This window comes from Polistes fuscatus, unplaced genomic scaffold (assembly GCF_010416935.1).
Source record: "Polistes fuscatus isolate 324 unplaced genomic scaffold, CU_Pfus_HIC Scaffold20, whole genome shotgun sequence".
In the NCBI taxonomy this organism is placed as follows: domain Eukaryota; kingdom Metazoa; phylum Arthropoda; class Insecta; order Hymenoptera; family Vespidae; genus Polistes; species Polistes fuscatus.
In genome coordinates, this window is record NW_025113097.1 from 2,511,834 (window position 1) to 2,534,225 (window position 22,392).

At 30.3% G+C, this 22,392-nt stretch overlaps 1 protein-coding gene across 3 annotated transcripts in view; it reads right to left on the bottom strand.

Moving 5' to 3' along the window:
• Positions 1 to 6: 6 nt before the first annotated feature.
• The window catches only part of LOC122517371 (syntaxin-1A), a 36,323-nt gene continuing 13,937 nt past the window's right edge, over positions 7 to 22,392 (bottom strand). Inside the window, exons 4-9 of one of the 3 annotated variants that reach the window (XM_043635723.1) lie at positions 11,355 to 11,429; positions 10,942 to 11,124; positions 10,416 to 10,489; positions 9,955 to 10,092; positions 9,756 to 9,866; positions 7 to 95 (exon numbers count right to left, since the gene is read on the bottom strand). In XM_043635723.1, the coding sequence (XP_043491658.1) occupies positions 18 to 95; positions 9,756 to 9,866; positions 9,955 to 10,092; positions 10,416 to 10,489; positions 10,942 to 11,124; positions 11,355 to 11,429 (659 nt within the window). In that variant the 3' untranslated portion in view covers positions 7 to 17. Of the gene's footprint in view, positions 96 to 1,805; positions 2,006 to 8,433; positions 9,178 to 9,755; positions 9,867 to 9,954; positions 10,093 to 10,415; positions 10,490 to 10,941; positions 11,125 to 11,354; positions 11,430 to 22,392 lie in introns of those variants that run through there. The other 2 variants (XM_043635722.1, XM_043635724.1) reach the window with 2 other exon arrangements.

The following is a 22,392-nucleotide window of genomic DNA, read 5'->3' on the forward strand; positions in this document are numbered from 1 at the left end:
TCACGGTCCCGCGTTTTTTAAGATAAACTAAGTACCAAAATAATAATTAAAATGATGACTGCTATCGTCGAGCAGATCACGATCAGGATCAATTTCTGTGAACAGAAGAACGGTGTATACGTCATTCAATGGATTGTGTTTAAAAATCAATCATTTTTTGTATTCTTTTCTTCTTCTTCTTATTTTTTTTCTATATTCTGTTATATTTTTGTTTGTGTTGTTTGTTTGTTCAATGTTATATATACATATAATATAATGGATGTATAAGAGTTATATTATCTTTTTCGGAAACGAAGGAACGTGCTTTTGGAATGTTTCGAAAAGCTTTAGATATGAGAGATACATTGAAGCGTTAAAAAACTTAAAATGTACAACCCACCACGCAGAGAAAATTAAAAAAAAGACACACAGAAGTCTTGTTAGGTTAGAAACATATTGATTGATTGATTACCTCTTCTCGAGTAAACAACAACAACAACAACAACGAAATATTTCATACAAATTATGCGATAAATTAAATAAATAAATTAAATAAATAAATAAATAAATAAATAAATAAATAAATAAATAAATGAATCAAGCGAGAGAGATTCTTCATTCGATATTCTTAGAATAAAAAATACATATATATTTATATATAAAAGTATATACAAGATTATGACAATAAAATTTCATTTATAAAAAAAAAAAAAAAGATGGGAAAAGAAAGTAGGAGGGGAAAAAAAAAAGAAAAGCGAAAGGATAAATAAGAAATAAATAAGAAATAAATAATGAATAAATAAATTTTTCGAGAAGAGCTTGGGCTTACACGAAAACGCACGATGATTCTTTTTCTCTTGCGCATTTTTTTTTTTTTTTTTTTTTTTTTTTTTTTTTTGTTGAAAATGCAGCACGTCAGTAACAATAAGTATTATTATAAGCGAGGCGAGCAGTTGCGATTTAATTTTAATAGTTAATTATTGCGTTAATTTAGCCATCGATAAAGAGATTATTATTAAAAAAAAAAAGAAAAAAAAAAAAAAGAACGTTCGTTCAATTATTTGAACGTTTGTTCATTTTTTTAACAACACAGATACACGTGATTTATTATTATCATATTCGAAATAAACGCCGATCATGTAATCTCCGTTCTTAAACGATAATTTTCGTCCATAAAAAAACCGTTTCAATCGTGTTTTACGTGTACGTGTGTATATTTTCTTTTTTTTTATTTCTAAATTATATATTAATTATTATTCATTATTATTATTCATTATTTATTACTGTTAATTATTCATTATTATAATAACACTATTTTTATTATTCTTAATTATTATTTTATCCTTTTTTTTGTTTTTCTTTTCCCTTTTCTTTTGAATGAGATTCATTTATTCGCAAGCAACACGTTACACTTCTTTTTTCCTAATTTTTTTTATTATTATTTTTTTTTGTTGTTGTTGTTGTTTATTTTCTCTCCTTCGCAATTTCGATAAAAGATCGGGATAGCACAAAAGATCTGTATTCCTGATATTATTTTTTTTTTTGCGTTCTCGTTTTAGACGCGACGTTTGTTACTTTTTGTTGTTGCTGTTGTTTTTTTTTTTTTTTATATATATTTTTTTTTTCTTTTCCCTCGCGAGATGAACGAGATTAGGGGGATGCCATCATCATTATTTTTTATATCATGTATTTTCATATGCACACATGTATATATATATATTTTGTATTTTTATTTCTTTTCCATTTTCTCTTTCTTTCTTTCCCTTTTTTTCTCCTCAATCTTTCTCTCTCTCTCTCTCTCTCTCTCTCTCTCTTTCCTCACTTTGTTTTCCGTCTCTCTCCGGATTATATTTGATTTTTCTTTCTATCGAACGATCCCTGCCATCCCCTCCCTTAAACACCTATTTTGTTTTCTTTCACCCCCCGCGGTCCCTTTTTAGAAGGTGTTCCTCGGAAGGGTTGCTATTACAATGCATATTAATATGACGGCCGATATTAAGACGCAGATTATGATGAAGATCATTTTCTGTGGACAGAAAGAAAAATACGAGGGAACATTTGTGACGAGTTTTTCAATTAAATCCGCACTAGAGAAATTCCAGAGAGATATTTTTATTTATTTAATAATCGTGATATTCTAACTATATTATGCCGACAGCCAAAAACGTACCAAAAAAGAAAAAAAACAATTACAGTAAAACCTCTTTTTGTGCGGTGGATAGGGACCGCATAAAAATAGTCGCACTTAGAAAATACATCAATTATTTGCGAAATGTAGATGTGAAAAGTGCTTTCAATCAAATTAAATAATTGTTAGGAGATTGTTTAAATCAGATGAACAGCGTCGCGAAGTCCGGATACATCGTCGTCAAGGAGACTATGTAATCAGAGTTCGTCCACACGTGTATATGTACATTGAAAGAAAACATAAAACTGGTAGCAACGCTGCTGAGATTTAGATACCGCATAAAAATAAATCGCACAAAACAAATCGCACAAAAATAAAATCGCACAAAACAAATTGCACAAAAATGAAATCGTATAAAAAAGGGCCGCACAAAAAGAGGTCTTACTGTATAAAATTGAAAAAATATTATTATAAAAAAGGGGAAGAGAGATGCATGTAAACAAATAATCTCCTACTATCGGAGGAAGAACCATATTCGTTCGTTCGTTCGTTTTCTTTTTCCTTTCCAATGGTTTCTTTTACTTTAACAAAAATAATATTAAAAAAAATGAAAGACCGTAGTAAAATACTGTTTTAAATTCGAACTAATTGTAAGTATTATTCCTCCGAGAAAGAAATACGAGGATAGCATATTTAACGAATATTCAAACGTAACAACGACGACTATTAAAAGATGATGGCAACACGGTAATGACGAAAAAAAGAATATTAAATAAGTTAATGTAACAACAGTAATGAGAAAAAAAATGTCCCATAAAATTGTACACCATTAAGCTTAGTAAATTTTTCTCTTTGAATACTATTAAATATAGTGTTATTTAAAATGAAGCTAATTTTATAAAAAATAAATACATTACTGTAATACGTTAATTACATATTTAATGAATTTAATTTGAAAGTTTTATTAATAACGAGAGTAAATTAAACGAATAATAATAATAATAATAAAGAAGACAAGAAAAAGAAGTATAATCCATTGAATGACGTATACCGTTATTAATTATAAATAAAATATAATATATTAACAATATACAAGAAACACACATACCTTGAATAATTCCATACGTGTTGGGTGTAACAGGAGAAGAACTGCATTTTTTCAAGTAATCCTTACAAGTGCACTACACTATTAATTCACTACACTATTAGTTCACTACACTATTAGTTCACTATACATTAAAATAATTACTAATTAATCGAAAAAAAGCGTATATAATAATCAAAAAGCATGGAATATGTGACAGGAGTACCGTACGCCTCGAAATCCAACGTAAGACTGGTTCTTTGTTCTCTATGAAAGTCGTTAGAAATTTTGTCTATTTACTTTCGTGTCTATGATTTACCTTCAGGCTATATGTATACGTATAAAGAAAATAATATGCGCGGTAAGATTTCCTTATATGGAAGGCTAAAATATTGTTGTCATGAAAATAAAGTATATTAGAAATTACAATAAAAAACTGGTGTGTGTACTTATGTACGCACGTAAGAGTTATACTTCTTTGCCGTACCAAAACGAATGTAACCTCAATAACCTCAAAAACTTCAAAAAAATAACTTTAAAAAAAATATAATTATTATTATTATATATATAGAGAAAGAATAAAAAAACTGGTGTGTGTACTTATGTACGCACGTAAAAAGTTATATTTCTTTGCCGTACCAAAACGAACATAACCTCAATAACCTCAAAAATAACTTCAAAAAGTAACTTTAAAAAAAAATAATTATATATTATTATTAAGGTAAAAGCCCCCTCGGTTGGCCAGGCCCCCTCTATTGGCCACTTTATGCCACAACAGTGATTATAAATTATATGCTGATGTGCACATGGTAACAGTTTTTAAAAAAAAAATTCTAATTTTAAAATATCATTGAAAGTAATTCGGATTATTTTAAAAATATATTTAAAAACGAAAAAAAATAAAGTTGTGCAAGACTTCTGTTTTTGGATGGTTTCTTGTTAAGTAAGGTAAGGATACTGTGATTTTTAACCTATATTTCATTTTTGACAATAGCAACCAAAATTTTTTTTTCTGCAATTAACATAGCTTAAAATTATTATAGAAATTGAAAATTAAGTGATTTTTAATTATTCTCCATTAAAAATATGGTGGCCAAGCATGGAGACAGTATTATTTCCTCTGTTTTTATCATTAGCCAACTTATGGCTATTCGCTTTGAGGTTATATATATTGTACATAAAGTATTCAACTAGTTTTTTTAATACTAATGAGTAATTAATTTCTTTGTACACGAGTTTTGAATTATTCAATTTTGATTTATTTAATAAATTAGATATTAATTAATTATTTATTTTAAATAGGAAACATGGCCAAATGAGGGGACATGCGTGGCCAAAAGAGGGAGAAAGTTGGCTAAAAATAGGGACATTGCAAATCTATGTTTTTTTTAATTTATTATTAAAATATTTATGAATAATTGTCTTTTCTTTATTTTTATTCAAAGCTGAAAGCTCAAGCTTACAGGTTAAACCATTAGTTTAGATGTCAGTTATTTTATTGAATGAATATAATTTTTCTAAAAAAGAAAACGGCTTAACTGGCCAACCGAGGGGGCTTTTACCTTATAACTTCAAAAAAATTGTAAAAGAAACTAAAGAAACGCGTATTGTTGTTAAAAAGCACGTAGTATATGATCTCCGTACCGTCCTCTTTGAAATTCACCTTCTAACTCGCACGTTGTCCTCTGTGAAAGTACTTTTATTGAAAGATGTTTATATGACCTTCCATATAAGAAAATCTTACTTTATCGCGCATATAATTTTCGTTATACGTATACATATAGCCTGAGGGTAAATCATAGACACGAAAGTAAATAGACAAAATTTCTAACGACTTTCATAGAGAACAAAGAACCAGTCTTACGTTGGATTCCGAGACGGACGGTACTCCTCTCACATATTCCGTGTTTTTTGATTATTATATACGTTTTTTTCGATTAATTAATAATTGTTTTAATGTATAGTGAACAATAGTGTAGTGAACAATAGTGTGGTGAACTAATAGTGTAGTGCACTTGTAAGGATTACTTGAAAAAATGCAGTTCTTCTCCATTGTACCAACACGTATGGAATTATTCAAGGTATGTGTGTTTCCTTAAATTATAATTAATTTATAATTAATAACGGTATAGATAATATTCAATACGCTTTATCTTTCTTCTTTTTTCTTTTCTTCTTTTAATTACAATAAGATCTACTTTAAAAAAAAAAAACAAAAAAAAAAGTAATGGCAAACCGAACAATTTTGTCGTAGAAAAAAATCGAAGCTATTAAAAATATTTTTCGTTTATGATTTTCGTTCATGCCGCTTAGAATAAAAGAAAAAAAAAATAGGAGAACCATAAAGTAACAAATATTTCGCGTTTAATTTTGAATCGTTGCTTAGAACTTTTTTTTTTATTTTTATTTTTATTACAAAACATACGTTTATTTCTAATCAATGAAAGGGAACATTGACCGACTATATAGTAAAACATACACCATCATACACGCACACACCATCATACACCATCACCATACACACACGTAAAAACACATAATATGCAGCCATCTTAAAATTAGAAAAAAAAAAAAAAAAAAAAAAAAAAAAAAAGGGAAGAAACGTTGAAGTGATAATTTTACTTGCATAATACGTGCATAAAAGCGTAGAAATTACTATGTGCAATCTATCGTGTCGTGTGCTGTGCGATTATTATATATTTGTTAGGTTTGAAATAAAACAAAGCGAAAAGAAACGATCAGCGAATCGATTAGCTTAATGCATTGGACGTTACCTTCTAATGGGGGGAAAAAAGAAAAAGAAAAAAAAAAAAAAAAAAAAAAAAAAAAACATAAAATCGCAAAAAAATAGAAAACGCCGAGTATTATGCGAACGAATAAGATATATCGTGTTCGTTATAATATATTTTTTCCGTGTAACTATCGTTTGAAAAAAAGGAAAAAAAAAAAAAAAGCTGATAACGAACGATCTAAAACAACGTGGTTTTTAAAAAAAAAAAAAGAAAAAAAAAGAAAAAAAAAGTAATGGGAACGATGCGATTAATTTAATGATAGATTATAAAATATAAATCGTTAGTCATGGTCACGAGAAGTCGCGATGAAGCAATGCTAATATTTATAAAAAAAAAAAAAAAAAAAAAAAAAATGAATAAAAATTAATGCAATAATAAAAAAAAAACTAATGCAATAACTAAATATTCAGACCAATCGGATTACATTTCAACTTGCGTTTCATTGTTTTACATTTCAACGAGTTGTAATTAATTTTTTAGAAAATTTCTTTTTGTAATTATAAAAAAAAAAAAAAAAAAAAAAAAAAATAAGTATTACATTTATTATATAATAAATTAAATGAAGATATATATATATATATTTATTGTATGTTATATATTATTATATTATTTATTATAATTTGATTCGCGTATATCCGATCGGTCTGAAAAAAAAAAAAAAAAAAAAAAAACGATACTAATAATTTTTCTAATAACTCTTTTTTTTTCTTTTTTTTTTCTTCTTATTTCTCTCTTTTACGTGAGATTCATTCTAATTGTTAACTACAAAAGATTCCGTCGAAATCGTACAAGTTAGGGTTGGACAACTGGTGTTAGGTGCAGCTTGCGAGCTGCATTCTCATTCACTCATACTTGCATATTCCGTCAATAAATGAAAGGAAAATAAGATTCCTCTCTCCTGCTATTGGATAACAAAATAGTACTGTAATTTTTGAACTTGCGCAAGTGTTTTTGTCTTTTATTTATTTTTTTTTTTTTTTATTTATTTTTTGAACGAGACGAAAATTGATTTTGATACTAAAATAAACGAAATTGATTGTGAAGATCGTGCGACTCGCAGCACAAAAAAGAAAAATTAAAGTTGTCCAATCCTTTTTTTTTTTATACGTGTGAACAAATTTCGCGTATAATATACGAACCATATGGGGGGATTCCATTTTGCTCTCGTTTTTTGATTCGTCTCTCTGTAGCTGCATATCCTTTTGCTTGATGTATGAATGTCGTCGTATCAACAAGAAGAACTATCCGAGTATTAAACGTGTAACTTCTTCCATAGTACGTGTGAAGAAGAAGAAGAAGAAAAAAAAATAAAAAAAAAATTAAAAAAAGAAAAAAAAACAAAAAAAAAAAAAAAAAGTAGACAGATGCGTCCGGACGACGTTCAAAAAAATAATCTTTTCGTTGGAACTTTCTTTTTCTTTTTTCTTTTTTTTTCTTCGTTTATCGATCGACGACGGACAAATGGTCGAAGAAGAAATTTCTTCGTTTCGTAAAAAATCATCTTCTTTTATCTACTAATATTATACGAAGATATATATATATGTGTGTGTGTGTGTAACACCCGGATGAATACACCAACACAATATCCGTATGTATAAGTGTATGCACAAAATGTATAATACGCAATTGACGATACACGCGTAACTAACCGTATACTATAATATGTTGTTTTTTTTTTTTTTTTTTTTTTACATATATATATATGTATATGAATATAGTTAGAACACACAAAATTACACAGTGGACACGTAGAAATTTATCCCAGTTTATAAAGGAGATAAAATAACGTGGACGACGCTGTATTTGAAAATTGATTAATACAAAACAACATTTTCATACAGGTGGATGAAGAAGACATTCAAGTTAATAATTTGTATAAAACGCATGTTTATGTGTGTATAATATTATGTTACCATTATAAAACCGTGAAATCCGATTAATTTATGAAAATTAGTTAAACCATGAAAAGAAAAGTATGCGAAAATAAATGATAAAAACAGAATTATATATTTTTATCATTTCACGTATTAATTAAGGATGATTTGTCGGTACAATCGGAAACAAAAGTTAATGACATTTTCATCAAATCCATATCTCTTAATATCTGTTGAAATAGATGATTTAAACCAACTATTTTTTTTTTATAATTGAAATTTAGTGATCATTTTAATAATATTAACATAAAAATCTCAATTTAAGTGAAAATTGTAAAATAACTTTTGTTTGTGACTGTACCGTGAATTTAAGGATGATACAGTACAGTCACAAACAAAAGTTATTTTACAATTTTCACTTAAATTGAGATTTTTATGTTAATATTATTAAAATGATCACTAAATTTCATTCTTTTAGAAACTTTATATCAAAATTTCAATTATAAAAAAAAAAATAGTTGGTTTAAATCATCTATTTCAACAGATATTAAGAGATATGGATTTGATGAAAATGTCATTAACTTTTGTTTCCGATTGTATCGACAAATCATCCTTAAGACGAATTCTTTAAACAATGAAATTGAAATTGAATCCGTAGATTAGATTCGATAGAAAAGCAAAGATTAATAAAACATTGATTTCTCAAAGTATAGGAAGAGATAATAACAGATAATTATTAGCATTGTTAAAGAAACATAAGGAGACTATAAAGACGGATTAAATTTCAATTTAATACTTAAACTCTACCCACTCTCGTTAAGTGAAATTCACATATATATTATCTATTGATTATTATTTCCTAAAAAACAATTATAAAATTCATATTACAATATATAATATAATATATACTTTCTCTAAAACGTTGAATTATTTCCTATAGGATTTTCATGAATTAACTGAATTATACACTTTAATAATGGTAACACATACACATACATATACATATATTTATATATATATATGTATATTTACGCACACACTAAACAACAATAATCACGTATAAAACGCAATTAGTTTGACACAGCGCAGGGTTAGTACGTAAAATTAATATATATAAATAGTATGATGAGAGTAGTAGTAGTAGTATAGACAGAGCGTTTCATGGACAGAGGCACAATTAGCACACCCATGTTCGACAGGATAGAGCGATACAGTTAGAGATACACACAGACAGTATATTGTATATATATATATATATATATAATATTAATATATATCACGCGTGTATATATGTATACATATGTACATACATCGGCTGTACTGTTATGTTGTTAGTAAGTAGTATGAATAATAGTAGCAGTAGCAGTAGTAGTAGTAGTAGTAGTAGTAGTAGTGGTAGTAGTAGTAGTAGTAGTAGTAGTAGGAATTATTTGTCATGTCATCAGCGATACATATAGAGAGAAACACAAGAAAGCGTCATAGTCCTTGGATAATTTGCGTCTTAGGGTAGGAGGTCAGAAATTTTGTATAAAAAAGGTGAGGCAGTATATATATATATGTATAATCTCATCATAATCATCATCATCATCAACAAAAAGCAAAGGTGCACGAAGAACGAGAGGAGAAGGGACAGCAAAAAAGTTATCAAACGCAAGTCAAATCAAACGGGGAGAGGGGGCTGAAGGGTTGAGGGAATAATAGGGGGATGAGGTATTTAAATTGGAAAACCGAAGAGAAGTGAGAGATAGAAACCCCTTTCAAAAAAAAAAAAAAAACTATATATAGGAAAAGAATATGTAATAAATACATTAATATTCATAAATTAAAAATAATAAAAAAAAAAATTAATCAAATTAATATCGTCGTTTGTCCAGTCTGACAATTTTAATATGACTTACCCGTCGTGCTTTACTTTGGTACTTGAGTGCTTTTTTGGTGTCCTGCGTAGCGGTTTGAACATAATCGACCGCATGTTCAACGTGATATTCTATACGGTCAATCATCTCACCCTGTATACCAAAACGCAAAATGACAATAGGTTAGATTAGAAATATCATTTTAGATTAATTATGGAAAATAATTGGTGATTTATGGTACCTGACTTTCCACCAACATGGCCATGTCCATGAACATGTCGTGCAATTCTCTGATAGAGTTTTCAAGTTTTATAATATCAGCGTGACGTGCCTCAATGTCTGCAAGGGTTTGTTTTGCTTGTTGCGTTTCCATGATGATCTAATGATGATAATGTTGGTTTTTTTTAAAAAGTAAAAAGAACAAAAGAAATTGAACGAATAGAATAAATACAAATAATTTGACAAATATTCAAAGAAGTATTTTTTTTTTCTTTTGTTTTGTTTTAATCTTCGACGAGGAGGAGGAGGAACATTTGATTCATTTTAATCATTATAATTATATTTCTATATAAATATATATTTATTTATTTATTTATTCGTGTTAAACGAAATAGTTTGGACTTTTAGAGAAATGAAAGGGAAAAAAAGGAACAGATAGAATTATATAATATATCTAATAGATAAATTTGTCTATAAACGTACCCCTTGCGTGAATACCGCTGGATTTCCTTGCTCCAACATTTCTTCGAGTTCATCGTTGGTGGTCGTCCTCCCCGCTAAAAATGGAAGTCTTTATTGGTCGATGAAGTGAGGGTTGAAAAGAAGAAGGGGGGGAGGGCAAGTAGTAGAGAGGCTCGTGTTCTTTCAACGAAAAAAAAAAAAAAAAAAAAAAATATTAACGGCACACAAGAAGGTTAAAACTTTGTTTTCGTCGAGTTAGAAAAAAGAAAGAAAAAAAAAGAAAAAAAAAACAACGTACGCGAGCAAAATGATTCAACGCAAGACAATGTACACACACACACACACACACATTAATTCAACATTAATATTATCTGTATCACGTATTTGAAAACAATTGTTCATTGTATTTAACCGTTTAAACCGCTGACGTATTATTTTTCTGACATATGCCAAAATTGTGGCACTAATTGAAAAACATGAGGAGGAGGAGGAGGAAGGGGCAGCAATGAAACGGTTAAACAATCTTAATGATTTTGATAATACTTACTGATCTCGAGCTGTCGTTGTATTCTTCCCTTACACCGTTCCCTATAATCGGTTTGCGTTCGATTGTATTCTGACATAACCTCAACGAATTTCCTAGACAACGTTGAATGTTGCGTCTTGCGTATCCTCAGATCGGCCGACGATTTGTTCGTGTGCTCTTCCTGCTCGATATTCTGTTCTATCACTAAATGCAAAAACATCAAGAAAACGGGGGACCGGGGTGGGTGGGAGGGGGAGATAGGGATGAAAAAAAAAATCGAAAAAAAAATGCAGAAGGAGAGAGAGAGAGAAGCACGAAAGAGATAATAAGGGATAATAATTTTTTTCGATAATTAAGTTGACGACGAGAAGAAGAAGAAAAAAAAAGAAAAAAAAAAGATATTTAAAAAATGTGATATCGCAAAATGGACTTACCCTTTAACTTGGCCCTGACTTTGTTAGCAGTTTTCTTGATGTCGGACATCAAGTCTTCCAATTCCATTTTGACCTCTAGGAAAAAGAACGGAGAAAGAAAAAAGAAGAATAAGAATTAGAATGGTCAATTCGTGGGGGGTGGGGGGTGGAGGGGTATTAAAAATTCTTCACCCTACATTCTCCAATTAAACGCTTGTTTTTTTTTTATCGTTTTTTCTTTTTAGTTGCTTTCTTTCATAACTACATATATACATACATAGAAAACCCATAGAATGTGACGGTAGTACGGTTGTATTTCACGTGTAGATATTAAATGCGAAGGGGATGAAATTTGTCTAAAGTATTTTTATATTACCATAGGATGTTATTTAAAAGGTATTCGACTATATATATATACAACACTCGGAAGATCAAGTTTTAATATCCTTACGTGACCTCTCACTCCTTATATGCGTGAAGGAGAGGAGAACTCAACGCAAAATAAAAAAAAAAACCCTTCACGCCTACGCAACCTGGTATACATTTAGCTGACATTTAACCCCTTTAACGTTTAATCAGACAAATATTTCTAATAAACTTGTAGGGTGTTATTTGTCCATGGGTTTATACGATAATATCCCGTGGTGACCTTTGGTGAGTTTTAATAGTGTCATCGAAAAAAAAAAAGGAGAAGAAGAAGATCTTTTCTTCTTCTTCTTCTTCTTCTTCTTCTTCTTCTTGCTCTAACGTACTTAAAAATTGCAATCTACTTATGTGTTGTATTACATAGATGCATTAAGAATACAATTTGGCAATATGCCAAAAGATAAGATAAGAGCTCATTGTCAGAAATAAAAGGGGTTTGGTCCAGTCAAGATGAAGAAAGTATAGACGATAAGATAAGAAGAGGAAGAGAGAGAGAGAAAATTGCTGCAGTATACAGATTTAACGTAAAATTGTGTTATCTTCTATGTTTCATACACCATTATCTGAAATATTTCTCTTTGAATTCGAATAGAATTCAAATATAGGAATTGAAATTCTCTTAACTTTTGTTAGATCTAAACGTCGTTATACATTATCACATTCGTCCAATAATATATTTCTTTTGAAAAGAGTTTCTTCGATGCGTGTTGTGTTATATCGTTCACAACACAACAACGAATAGAAAGATTGTGTGGAAGCCTTAGCACGATGAAGCCCTAATCAGATTATCCTACCAACAGGGAGACAGATATACCTATGGATTATCTTTTCGAATATGTACTTTGAAAACCCTTTTTAATAAATATCGTAATATTTGATCGTCGTTCGATCATTTGATATTTTAAACACGTTCGTAGACAAAGTTTTAACGAGGAACAAAAGAAATTTATTTTTAAATGATTTTAAATTGCTTCTTTTTTTGTTATAAATATTTTTTTAAATTAAAAATTTATTTTCAAATTACTCTTTGCGTGGTATAATAATTACAAAAACTTAAGGTTATATAAAATAAAATTTGATATTAATTGGCTTTCAAATTTGATTGCTATAGCATTCACGTCCGTGAATGTGTTAAAAAATAAAATTAATGAAAGAAACAACAAAGATTAGAAAATAAATGAAAACTCGTGGAAATTGATCCATATAATCATTCGTATTGTAATCATTATATTATATAGTAGAGAAATAATTTGTTGGAAAATGATGGGGTGGTATCGTATTCGATTCAATTGTTCATTTTTTCCGACAGGTTTTACTATATCACCGCCATCGTGTTACCCGTTTGTTAATAGTCGAGGAAATGACGACGACAAATCGGGGTCGTTTACACGAAACTTTACCCTAAAACTCCCACCACCACCTGCTGAGAAAGCAACGAGCTAGCTAGCTAGCTAGCTAGCTTTTCTTTTTTCTTTCCTCCTCTTCTTCTCGTTTTACCCTACCATTCTGAAAGCTCCTCTCGAAACAAGTCGAGAGAGTTAGGGGTGGTGGTGGTGGTGGGTTTTAACCGCAAACGAATTCGGTGAACTGGAACCCCTGAAGAAGTCGACCTCGTATATCTATACTCAAGAGTACTATGTCGAAACGATTTATAATTAGATACGCGGAACAAGTTGAAATTTTAATGCTTTATATGGAACTAAAATTTATTTCGAAATTTTTATATACTATCTTATATATCTTATTATCTATTTTTATCTATCGAATAAAATACCTAATCGATTTGTTATACGTTTTCTAAATTCGGTATAAGGTAAAAGCCCCCTCGGTTGGCCAGTTAAGCCGTTTTCTTTTTAGAAAAATTATATTCATTCAATAAAATAACTGACATCTAAACTAATGGTTTAACCTGTAAGCTTGAGCTTTCAGCTTTGAATAAAAATAAAGAAAAGACAAATTATTCATAAATATTTTAATAATAAATTAAAAAAAACATAGATTTGCAATGTCCCTATTTTTAGCCAACTTTCTCCCTCTTTTGGCCACGCATGTCCCCTCATTTGGCCATGTTTCCTATTTAAAATAAATAATTAATTAATAACTAATTTATTAAATAAATCAAAATTGAATAATTCAAAACTCGTGTACAAAGAAATTAATTACTCATTAGTATTAAAAAAACTAGTTGAATACTTTATGTACAAATATATATAACCTCAAAGCGAATAGCCATAAGTTGGCTAATGATAAAAACAGAGGCAATAATACTGTCTCCATGCTTGGCCACCATATTTTTAATGGAGAATAATTAAAAATCACTTAATTTTCAATTTCTATAATAATTTTAAGCTATGTTAATTGCAGAAAAAAAAAATATTTTGGTTGCTATTGTCAAAAATGAAATATATAGGTTAATAAAAATCACAGTATCCTTACCTTACTTAACAAGAAACCATCCAAAAACAGAAGTCTTGCACAACTTTATTTTTTTTCGTTTTTAAATATATTTTTAAAATAATCCGAATTACTTTCAATGATATTTTAAAATTAGAATTTTTTTTTTTAAAACTGTCACCATGTGCACATCAGCATATAATTTATAATCACTGTTGTGGCATAAAGTGGCCAATAGAGGGGGCCTGGCCAACCAAGGGGGCTTTTACCTTATCTTATATATTTTATTATCCATCGAATAAAATACTTAATCGATTTGTTATAATATTTAATCTATAGATTCGATCTAGATTTAAAAACGTTCCGTTACGATCAAAATCAAAATTACTAAATATCTTGATTTTTCTTTCAGATGACGTAAAACGGGCAAAAAGGATTATATATTAAAAGAAAAAGAAAAAGAAAAAAAAAAGGAAGAAGGGATACTCATCGAAGCTGAGGAGAAGATATCAGAAAACTTGGACCGATGCCAAACAATTAAAGAAGACAGAGATGATACTATTGTAATAGAAATACCATTTCCACGGAATTATGCCGTAACAAAAAACGAATAATAATGGCAAGAAGAAAATCAACGAAGGACGAAAATAAGGAAGATTTATCCCAAGATAAATCTAATTTCTAACATAGAATCACGAAGAAACTTTTAATTATACGAATTTGTAATATTTCTTCCTTCCTTCCTTCCTTCCCTTCTTCCCTTCTTTATCGACTTTTGAGTTATGTTTTCCTTTCGAGAATTAATTGAAACAGAGAAACGATTATTCGCAACCCTTATCATACGTTTATAACGCGATATTATTACAACAATTTGGCATTCGTAGTTTGCTAGGATGAAAAGGGGAATGGGAGATGTTAATATTTGATCGTTCAATCTTTTAAGAATTTCTCATAGTTTATTTTCTCGAGAATAAAGTCAAATAATTGTAGGATTCGTGAAAAAATTGGGCCACTGGACAGACTGGACCGGGACTCGAACCCGGATCTTCCGCTTTCCGGGCGACTGCTCTTTAACCATTGAGCTATCCAGGGCCCACCATCCAATCTCCTCACGAATGTCTACTTAAGTGTTTGGCCTGGAGGTGCTCGCATCCCACATAATGTATTCCCTTATTATTCGTGAGAACGATATTCAAAAGTTAAATTCGGTTCATTAACCCAGCGTGTGAGACACGTAATACTTAGAATTATCGAAAGTAGTTGCGTTTCGCATTTATGTAACAGTTGGAATAGAAAATGTAGGGCAATGCCAATTGGAAATTTGCCAAATTTATACTTTCCCTGAGTTTTTCTTCAAAATCGAAACGGGGCCAAAATTCTCTCTTAAAGTTCTTTTTATTAGTTCAAAGAAAAGTTAAGAAAAAAGTAACAAACAAACAAACAAACGCACAGTTTGCGAATTAGATTATAAACTATTTTCCATGCATAATCGTAAATTGAAAATAGTTATATCTTGATTACTTTATATTACCGCTTATCATATTTATATAAGAAATTTTCAAATAATCTATATTTTATATTACTTTTATCGGAAGGATATTTTTTAATTGAATTATTTTCTTTTTCTTTTTTTTTTTTTATCTTTACTCGAAATAGGTATTAAGATAAATCCAATAATTTTGAACGATACAAATACATAAACGCGTTCTAGATTTGATCTGTTCTCTTTTCGTTTGCCAATTGATTCCTTGAAATAAGAAGTTGACTTGTATACGAATAAATCGAGTGGAAATATTCTTGATGGTCCTCTAAAAGGAGATAAAAAAGAAAGAAAGAAAGAGAGAGAGAGAGAGAGATAGTGATAAAGAATAAATCGGATTATCATCAACACACACACACATACACACACAAAATACAGGAAAGAACGAGAAGAGTATTTTAAGATTTCCTACTTTGGCTTCTCTTTTTCTCTCCCTCTTCCCCTCTTGCGGTTTTGATTTGATGAATGGAGATAAAGATAACGGGGATTATAAAGTTCCCAGATATCGTGAGAGGAAAAAGGAAAACCTATCGTGTTTTCTAACTCTCGTATTTTGGTCATCCTTTATTCATGAAATATATCAATGAAATCCTATCGTAATAAATAGTAGTAGTAGTAGTAGTAGTAGTAGTAGTCGATACGAATTCATGGTTTTAACCTTTGTTCCGGTAACACGACCCATTTAATTTGCCCTAGATAAGCTGCCATCCTCGAATCCCCATAGCATACCCATCGACTATTCTATATTATGTACTTTATCGCTTGAAACTGCTTCATTAGTCCCAAGAGAGAAAGCATCTCTCTCTCTCTCTCTTTCTCATTCTCTCACAGACACTTTTTTAAAAATGAACAACAAATCTGTTAAAAAGCTTTTCAAATGAAAAAAAATAAATAAATAAATAAATAAATAAATATTCAATAACTCTCTCTCTCGTAGTAAACGATCGTGGTAAAGTAAAAATAAAATAGAAAACAACAAATCATATAATATATTTAATAAATAAAATTTTTTGAATTTATATATATATGTAAACTTTGTACGCATGTGCCGGTGCATTGAGTGATTGGCTGTTTGAATGTGGCGCCATACATTGGGGGAACAAAGGCTAGCAGGAGTGACGGTTGGTGTTTGAAAATCTTGTAGGAGTGAGAGTCTTGAAATCTGGCAAGAGCGTTTTAGAAGTTTAGTAGAAAAATCTTGTAAATGAAATTAATTAAAAACGCATTAAGATTGGAATCAATTAATAGAGAAACGGGAGGACGAACTTTTAATTGTTGATTCTCTTATTTTAGGTTAGTTGATCACGTGTAAATATTGTAAAGTTATTAACCTAACCTATTATGTTTTAATAATATCTCTTATTTTAGACGAATCTAATTGTAGTTCTTACTCTCAACAAAATTAAGGATAAAGACAATATTATATATAATATTAATAAATTTAATATAATAATAATGTAATAAACAATAATCATATAATAAATAAATAATACATATCGAGATAGAAGTTTAAAAATGAGTAACGAAAAAAATCTATTCAACCTATTATGAAAAGTTACTAAGGAAAATCTTTCCTAACATAATTTTATGATAACAACACAACACTTGTTCATAGAGAAGAGATACTAGCTAGTCGCGTCATCGCTGGTTATAGTCGTTAACGGAAACGATGTTCGATAAGGAAGCCACATTGTCCGTGATCATGCACGCGTTATACCAAACCTAACTGCTGCCTGCCTGCCTGCCTGTTGCATCGAACACTGCGTTCCTTCAATGTTAGACACAAAGATGGGTGGTGGTGTATGTCCATGTCTTTCTATAAAATATCTCTCTCTCTCTCTCTCTCGTTTCCTTTCATGCATAGAAACGTCAATTACGATTGACGAGGAACATTTCCTAGTGGGTTCTCTTTTGATTCGTAGATTTTACCAACATCAGCATCACCATCAGCATCAGCATCAGCATCAGCGTCAGAGTCAGAGTCAGCATTGGGTATCAATGTAAACGACAGTAGCTATTTCTCTTACTACTCGTTCTGAATAAATTTTCCGTATTTCCTCTTCTAAGGAAGACAGATGTCAGAATGCAGAAAACGTTTTCAGAGGAAACGAGAGATCGATCTTTGGTTCATTGTACGGAAAAGTATTGGTAACGCAGTTGTAGAACGACTACTACCTACCTACCTACTACTATTACTACTATTACTACTATTACTACTACTACTACTATTAGGTGCCAACGTAAAGCATGTCTAATAAATTAGCTTCTATAATTGAACTTCGATTTTATTCAAGGAACGAATAAACTCTCTCCCACTGTGTAAAGTGCATATTAGTTTCCACTTCTACTTTCCCCCACCTCTCCACCCCCCCACCCCACGCCACACTTTTTTCCATTCTCCATCTTTCAATTTTTCTTTTTCTCTTTTTCTTTCTTTCTTTCTTTTTTTTTTCTTTTTAGTTCCTTCCCACGCCTCCTCCATTTCTACGACGACAGAATCCTCTTTTTCTTATCATCCGTTCGTTCTTTTTCTTTCTTTTTTTCTCTCTCTCTCTTTCTCAATTTTCTTTCTATTTCCACCTCTTTTTTTTCTTATTCCCCCATCTACTTTCTTCTCACGATATCTATCTATAGAAGCAATTTCTGATTCCGTGATACAAATCTCTTTTCTCTCCACCCCTGACTATCTTCTTCTTCTTCTTCTTCTTCTTCTTTTTTGATTTTTTTTCTTCTTTTTTCCTTTTTCTATTTCTTTTTTCTCTCCCCTTCAAAAATAGCTCTTTCTTTTCTTTTACTTTATTATTTCGCGTTATCCTTTCTTTCCAAGCGACGCGAACTTCAATTTCAATACTGTTGGATAAAAAAAGAGAGAGAGAGAGAGAGAGTGAGAGTGAGAGAGGAATAAAGAAAAAAAGGTGAAAGAAGAAGAAGAAGAGATCACGAAGCGAGGTATTCGGAAAGAACTAGGCCGATGAGCTTTTTTTGTTTGTCGATGATTTTGACGAGAAGGAAAAAAAAACGGAATAGAAAAGATTGACCGAACCGTGAAAACGTGTTTGATCTTTTTCCTATGCGGAAATCCACACGATTTATAAATCGAAGTTTGCATTACAAGCTTCTTCTCCTATTCTTTCTTTTTCTTTTTTTCTTTTTTTGAAGTTATACTTCTTTTGGCGCGTTGGGGAAAATGTAATGGGGAGTGGATTTTGTTCCGAGCGTCTGGAAAAACGACACCATGAAGTTTGTCGGTTATTTACGACGCGCGGTAAAACAATTTCAAATATACGGCATGAAGTTGTCTTCTTTCTTCTTCCCCCCTTTTTTCTCAAGCGGGTCACCCATCCAAATACTAATCGAACTCAGCGCCGCTTTACTTAAATGATCGAAGCGAGAACTAATACTGTAACCGCGCCATGGCTGTTGACGCGTTAAGTAATTCGATATATCTCTCTTATATTTAGAATGGACTGATATCTATATTTTGATATTTTCTTTTTCTTTTTTTATTCTTTCTTATATATATAATAATAATTATTTTATTTTTAAGTTATTTTTTTGTTTTGAAGTTTCTTTGTGAAGTTATTTTTGAGGTTATTGAGGTTATGTTCGTTTTGGTACGGCAAAGAAGTATAACTTCTTACGTGCGTATATAAGTACACACACCAGTTTTTTTTTAAGTTATTTTTTTTCTTTGAAGTTTTTTGTTGAAGTTATTTCTGAGGTTATTGAGGTTATGTTCGTTTTGGTACGGCAAAGAAGTATAACTTCTTACGTGCGTACATAAGTACACACACCAGTTTTCTTTTATTCTTTCTTATATATATATAATAATAATAATTATTATTTTTTTTTTAAAGTTATTTTTTTGAAGTTATTTTTGAGGTTATTGAGGTTATGTTCGTTTGGTACGGCAAAGAAGTATAACTTCTTACGTGCGTACATAAGTACACACACCAGTTTCTTTTTTAAGTTATTTTTTTTCTTTGAAGTTTCTTTTTGAAGTTATTTTTGAGATTATTGAGGTTATGTTCGTTTTGGTACGGCAAAGAAGTATAACTTCTTACGTGCGTACATAAGTACACACAGCAGTTTTTTTTTTTAAACTATAACTTTAATCAATGCAAGAGAATATAGTAGAAATGTAGGTGGAGAGGTATATAACTCGTCGAAGCGAGAATGATAAAAAAAAAGAAAAAAAAATAAAGAAAAATAAAGAAAAGAGAGAGAGAGAGAGAGAGAAAGTAAAGAGCAAAACACATCACATCTACTCTAACCTCTTACGGTTGACCTAACTATTTTTTTTTTCTTCTTCTTCTTTAGACTCCGTTGAAAAAGTTTGTTTTTTTTTTATATATATTTGATATGCTTACGCAGCAAAATAACGGATTGCCGTCCTGGTTCTTAAGAACAACTCGTGTAAACTGCAAAATTAGTTTACCCCAAGCCACCTTTTTCTAACGAATCAATTCGAGAAAGAGAATCCACCTGACATGATTATTATTTCAGGACGGAGATTTAAATGGTCAATAACGTTTTAACAATTAAGATGAAATAAGGACACGGTATTTCAATTGGTTAAACATAGCGTAGTAATAACCATTTATTAATTATTTTTGAAACGAAATCAATAACCCATCGGTTTACCACAGTTAAGAACAAACCAACCCAGTCAGTTAAACATATTAAATCTTTGAAACTGTAATAACGATAATAACGATAATCATGAATTAAAATAGTAACCCCCCTGGAATGAAAGATCACAGAGATCAGTGCATCTTATTAGTGTTGCACCTTTACCCGAGGCAAAACACGTAGGCTTTTAATGAAACGCCCACTGATTTGTGAGAGTAAATTAGAGTCCCTTTGGTAAACATCTCGGTATTACACCCATGCATGATCTTGTTACCCACGCGCATGATTAAATTCTCATTGTTGATTTACGTTTTATGGGGAAAAAAAAAAAAAAAAAAGAAAAAAAGAAGAAAAAATACGAAAGGGGGATAAAAAAATAATGTTCCATAAAAATACTTTCCTCGTTCTTTTTTTAAACGAAATTATATTTTTATCGAGAATAATATTGATATATTGTATTTGTATATTGATTATATATCTTTATTGTATTTATATATATCTTTATTTTTATTTTTTATTGATTTATATCTCTCTTTATCGATATTATATATTATTGATTTATATTTTTATTTTTATTCGTATTGATATATAGATAGGAAAAAAAGAGACAATTGGAAAATTGATTACAAACGGATACGAAAAGAGAAAGGATAGGGAACGGAAGAGAAAGAAAGAATGAACGAACTACTGCAACACCACACTATGCTCAGACATCTACATTCATCAACGTCAACCTGTTGCAAGTGTTACAACTACACCGTCAATTCCCTTTTAAATATAACTTTCTTTTTGATTTTTTAGTTAGTTAGTTAGTTAGTTAGTTTAGTTTAGTTTAGAATTTTTTTTTTTCTTTTTCTTTCTTTGATCTAACGAGTTACTTCCTATCGACAAAAATCGTTAGACAAAATCTCTGATCACAGAAAAAGATTCATTTCAAATCTTACGCGTAGACACAAAACGGTATTCAAATTCAAAATAGAGATTAGTCATATTACGTGTATATATGTATAAGAGTAGCCTAAATCAATCATCGTGTGTACACGTGCGAATGTTCAGAGAATGTACACACACATACACAATGCATATGATCCAAAACTGTAGATGTAACCAACTATCTCTCTCTCTCTCTCTCTCTCTCTCTCTCTCTCTCTCTCTCTCTCTCTTTCTTTCTCTCTGCAACACCATACACTAATACGATTTATTTGTATATGCAATAAGAATAAACGGCGTTCAATCTATGATTAATACTGAATGCCAATAACACAGAACGGGTAATTATCTTATGCGTATAATCGAACAATGGATATATAGAGTAAACCATATTCCGTTGCGCTTTATCACATATGTACATATATATATGTATCTACATTGAATATATAACTATTACATACTATATACACCTTGATGCAAAACGCAAGTGGCGTGAGAATAATCGATTATCGAGCTACCGAGAAGACAAATGCGACACGGTTTCCAGTTCACGTCATTAATATTATGTTCTCCGACTAGGGAAAGAAGTGTAAGAGTGTGTGTGTGTGTGTGAGAGAGAGAGAGAGAGAGAGAGGGAGAGATGCACCAGCTTATTCTTTTAAAAGGTACCTTTCTAATATTTATAATACATTGCTACGAGGCTAAATTAATGTCATCTCGTACGCATGTGCGAGGAAATAATCAGAGAGGAAGACAGGTAGACAGAATGAGGAAAAAAAAAAAGGAGGAAAACAGAAAGAGAAAAAGAAAAAAAGAGAGAAAATTCTTTATCATTCGTTTTATGTGCATCACGCAATATACGGTTATACCCATTATTCATAGTAATACTACTACTACGACACGACCACCACAGAAATTCAAATCTAATTTTTCTTTTTTTTCTCTCTCTTCTTTCTTTTTGAAGTTATTGAAGTTATACTTCTTTTGGCGCGTTGGGGAAAATGTAATGGGGATTGATTTGTTCCGAGCGTCTGGAAAAACGACATCATGAAGTTTGTCGGTATTGACGACGCGCGGTAGAACAATTTCAAATATACGGCATGAAGTTGTCTTCTTTTCCTTCTTCCCCCTTTTTTT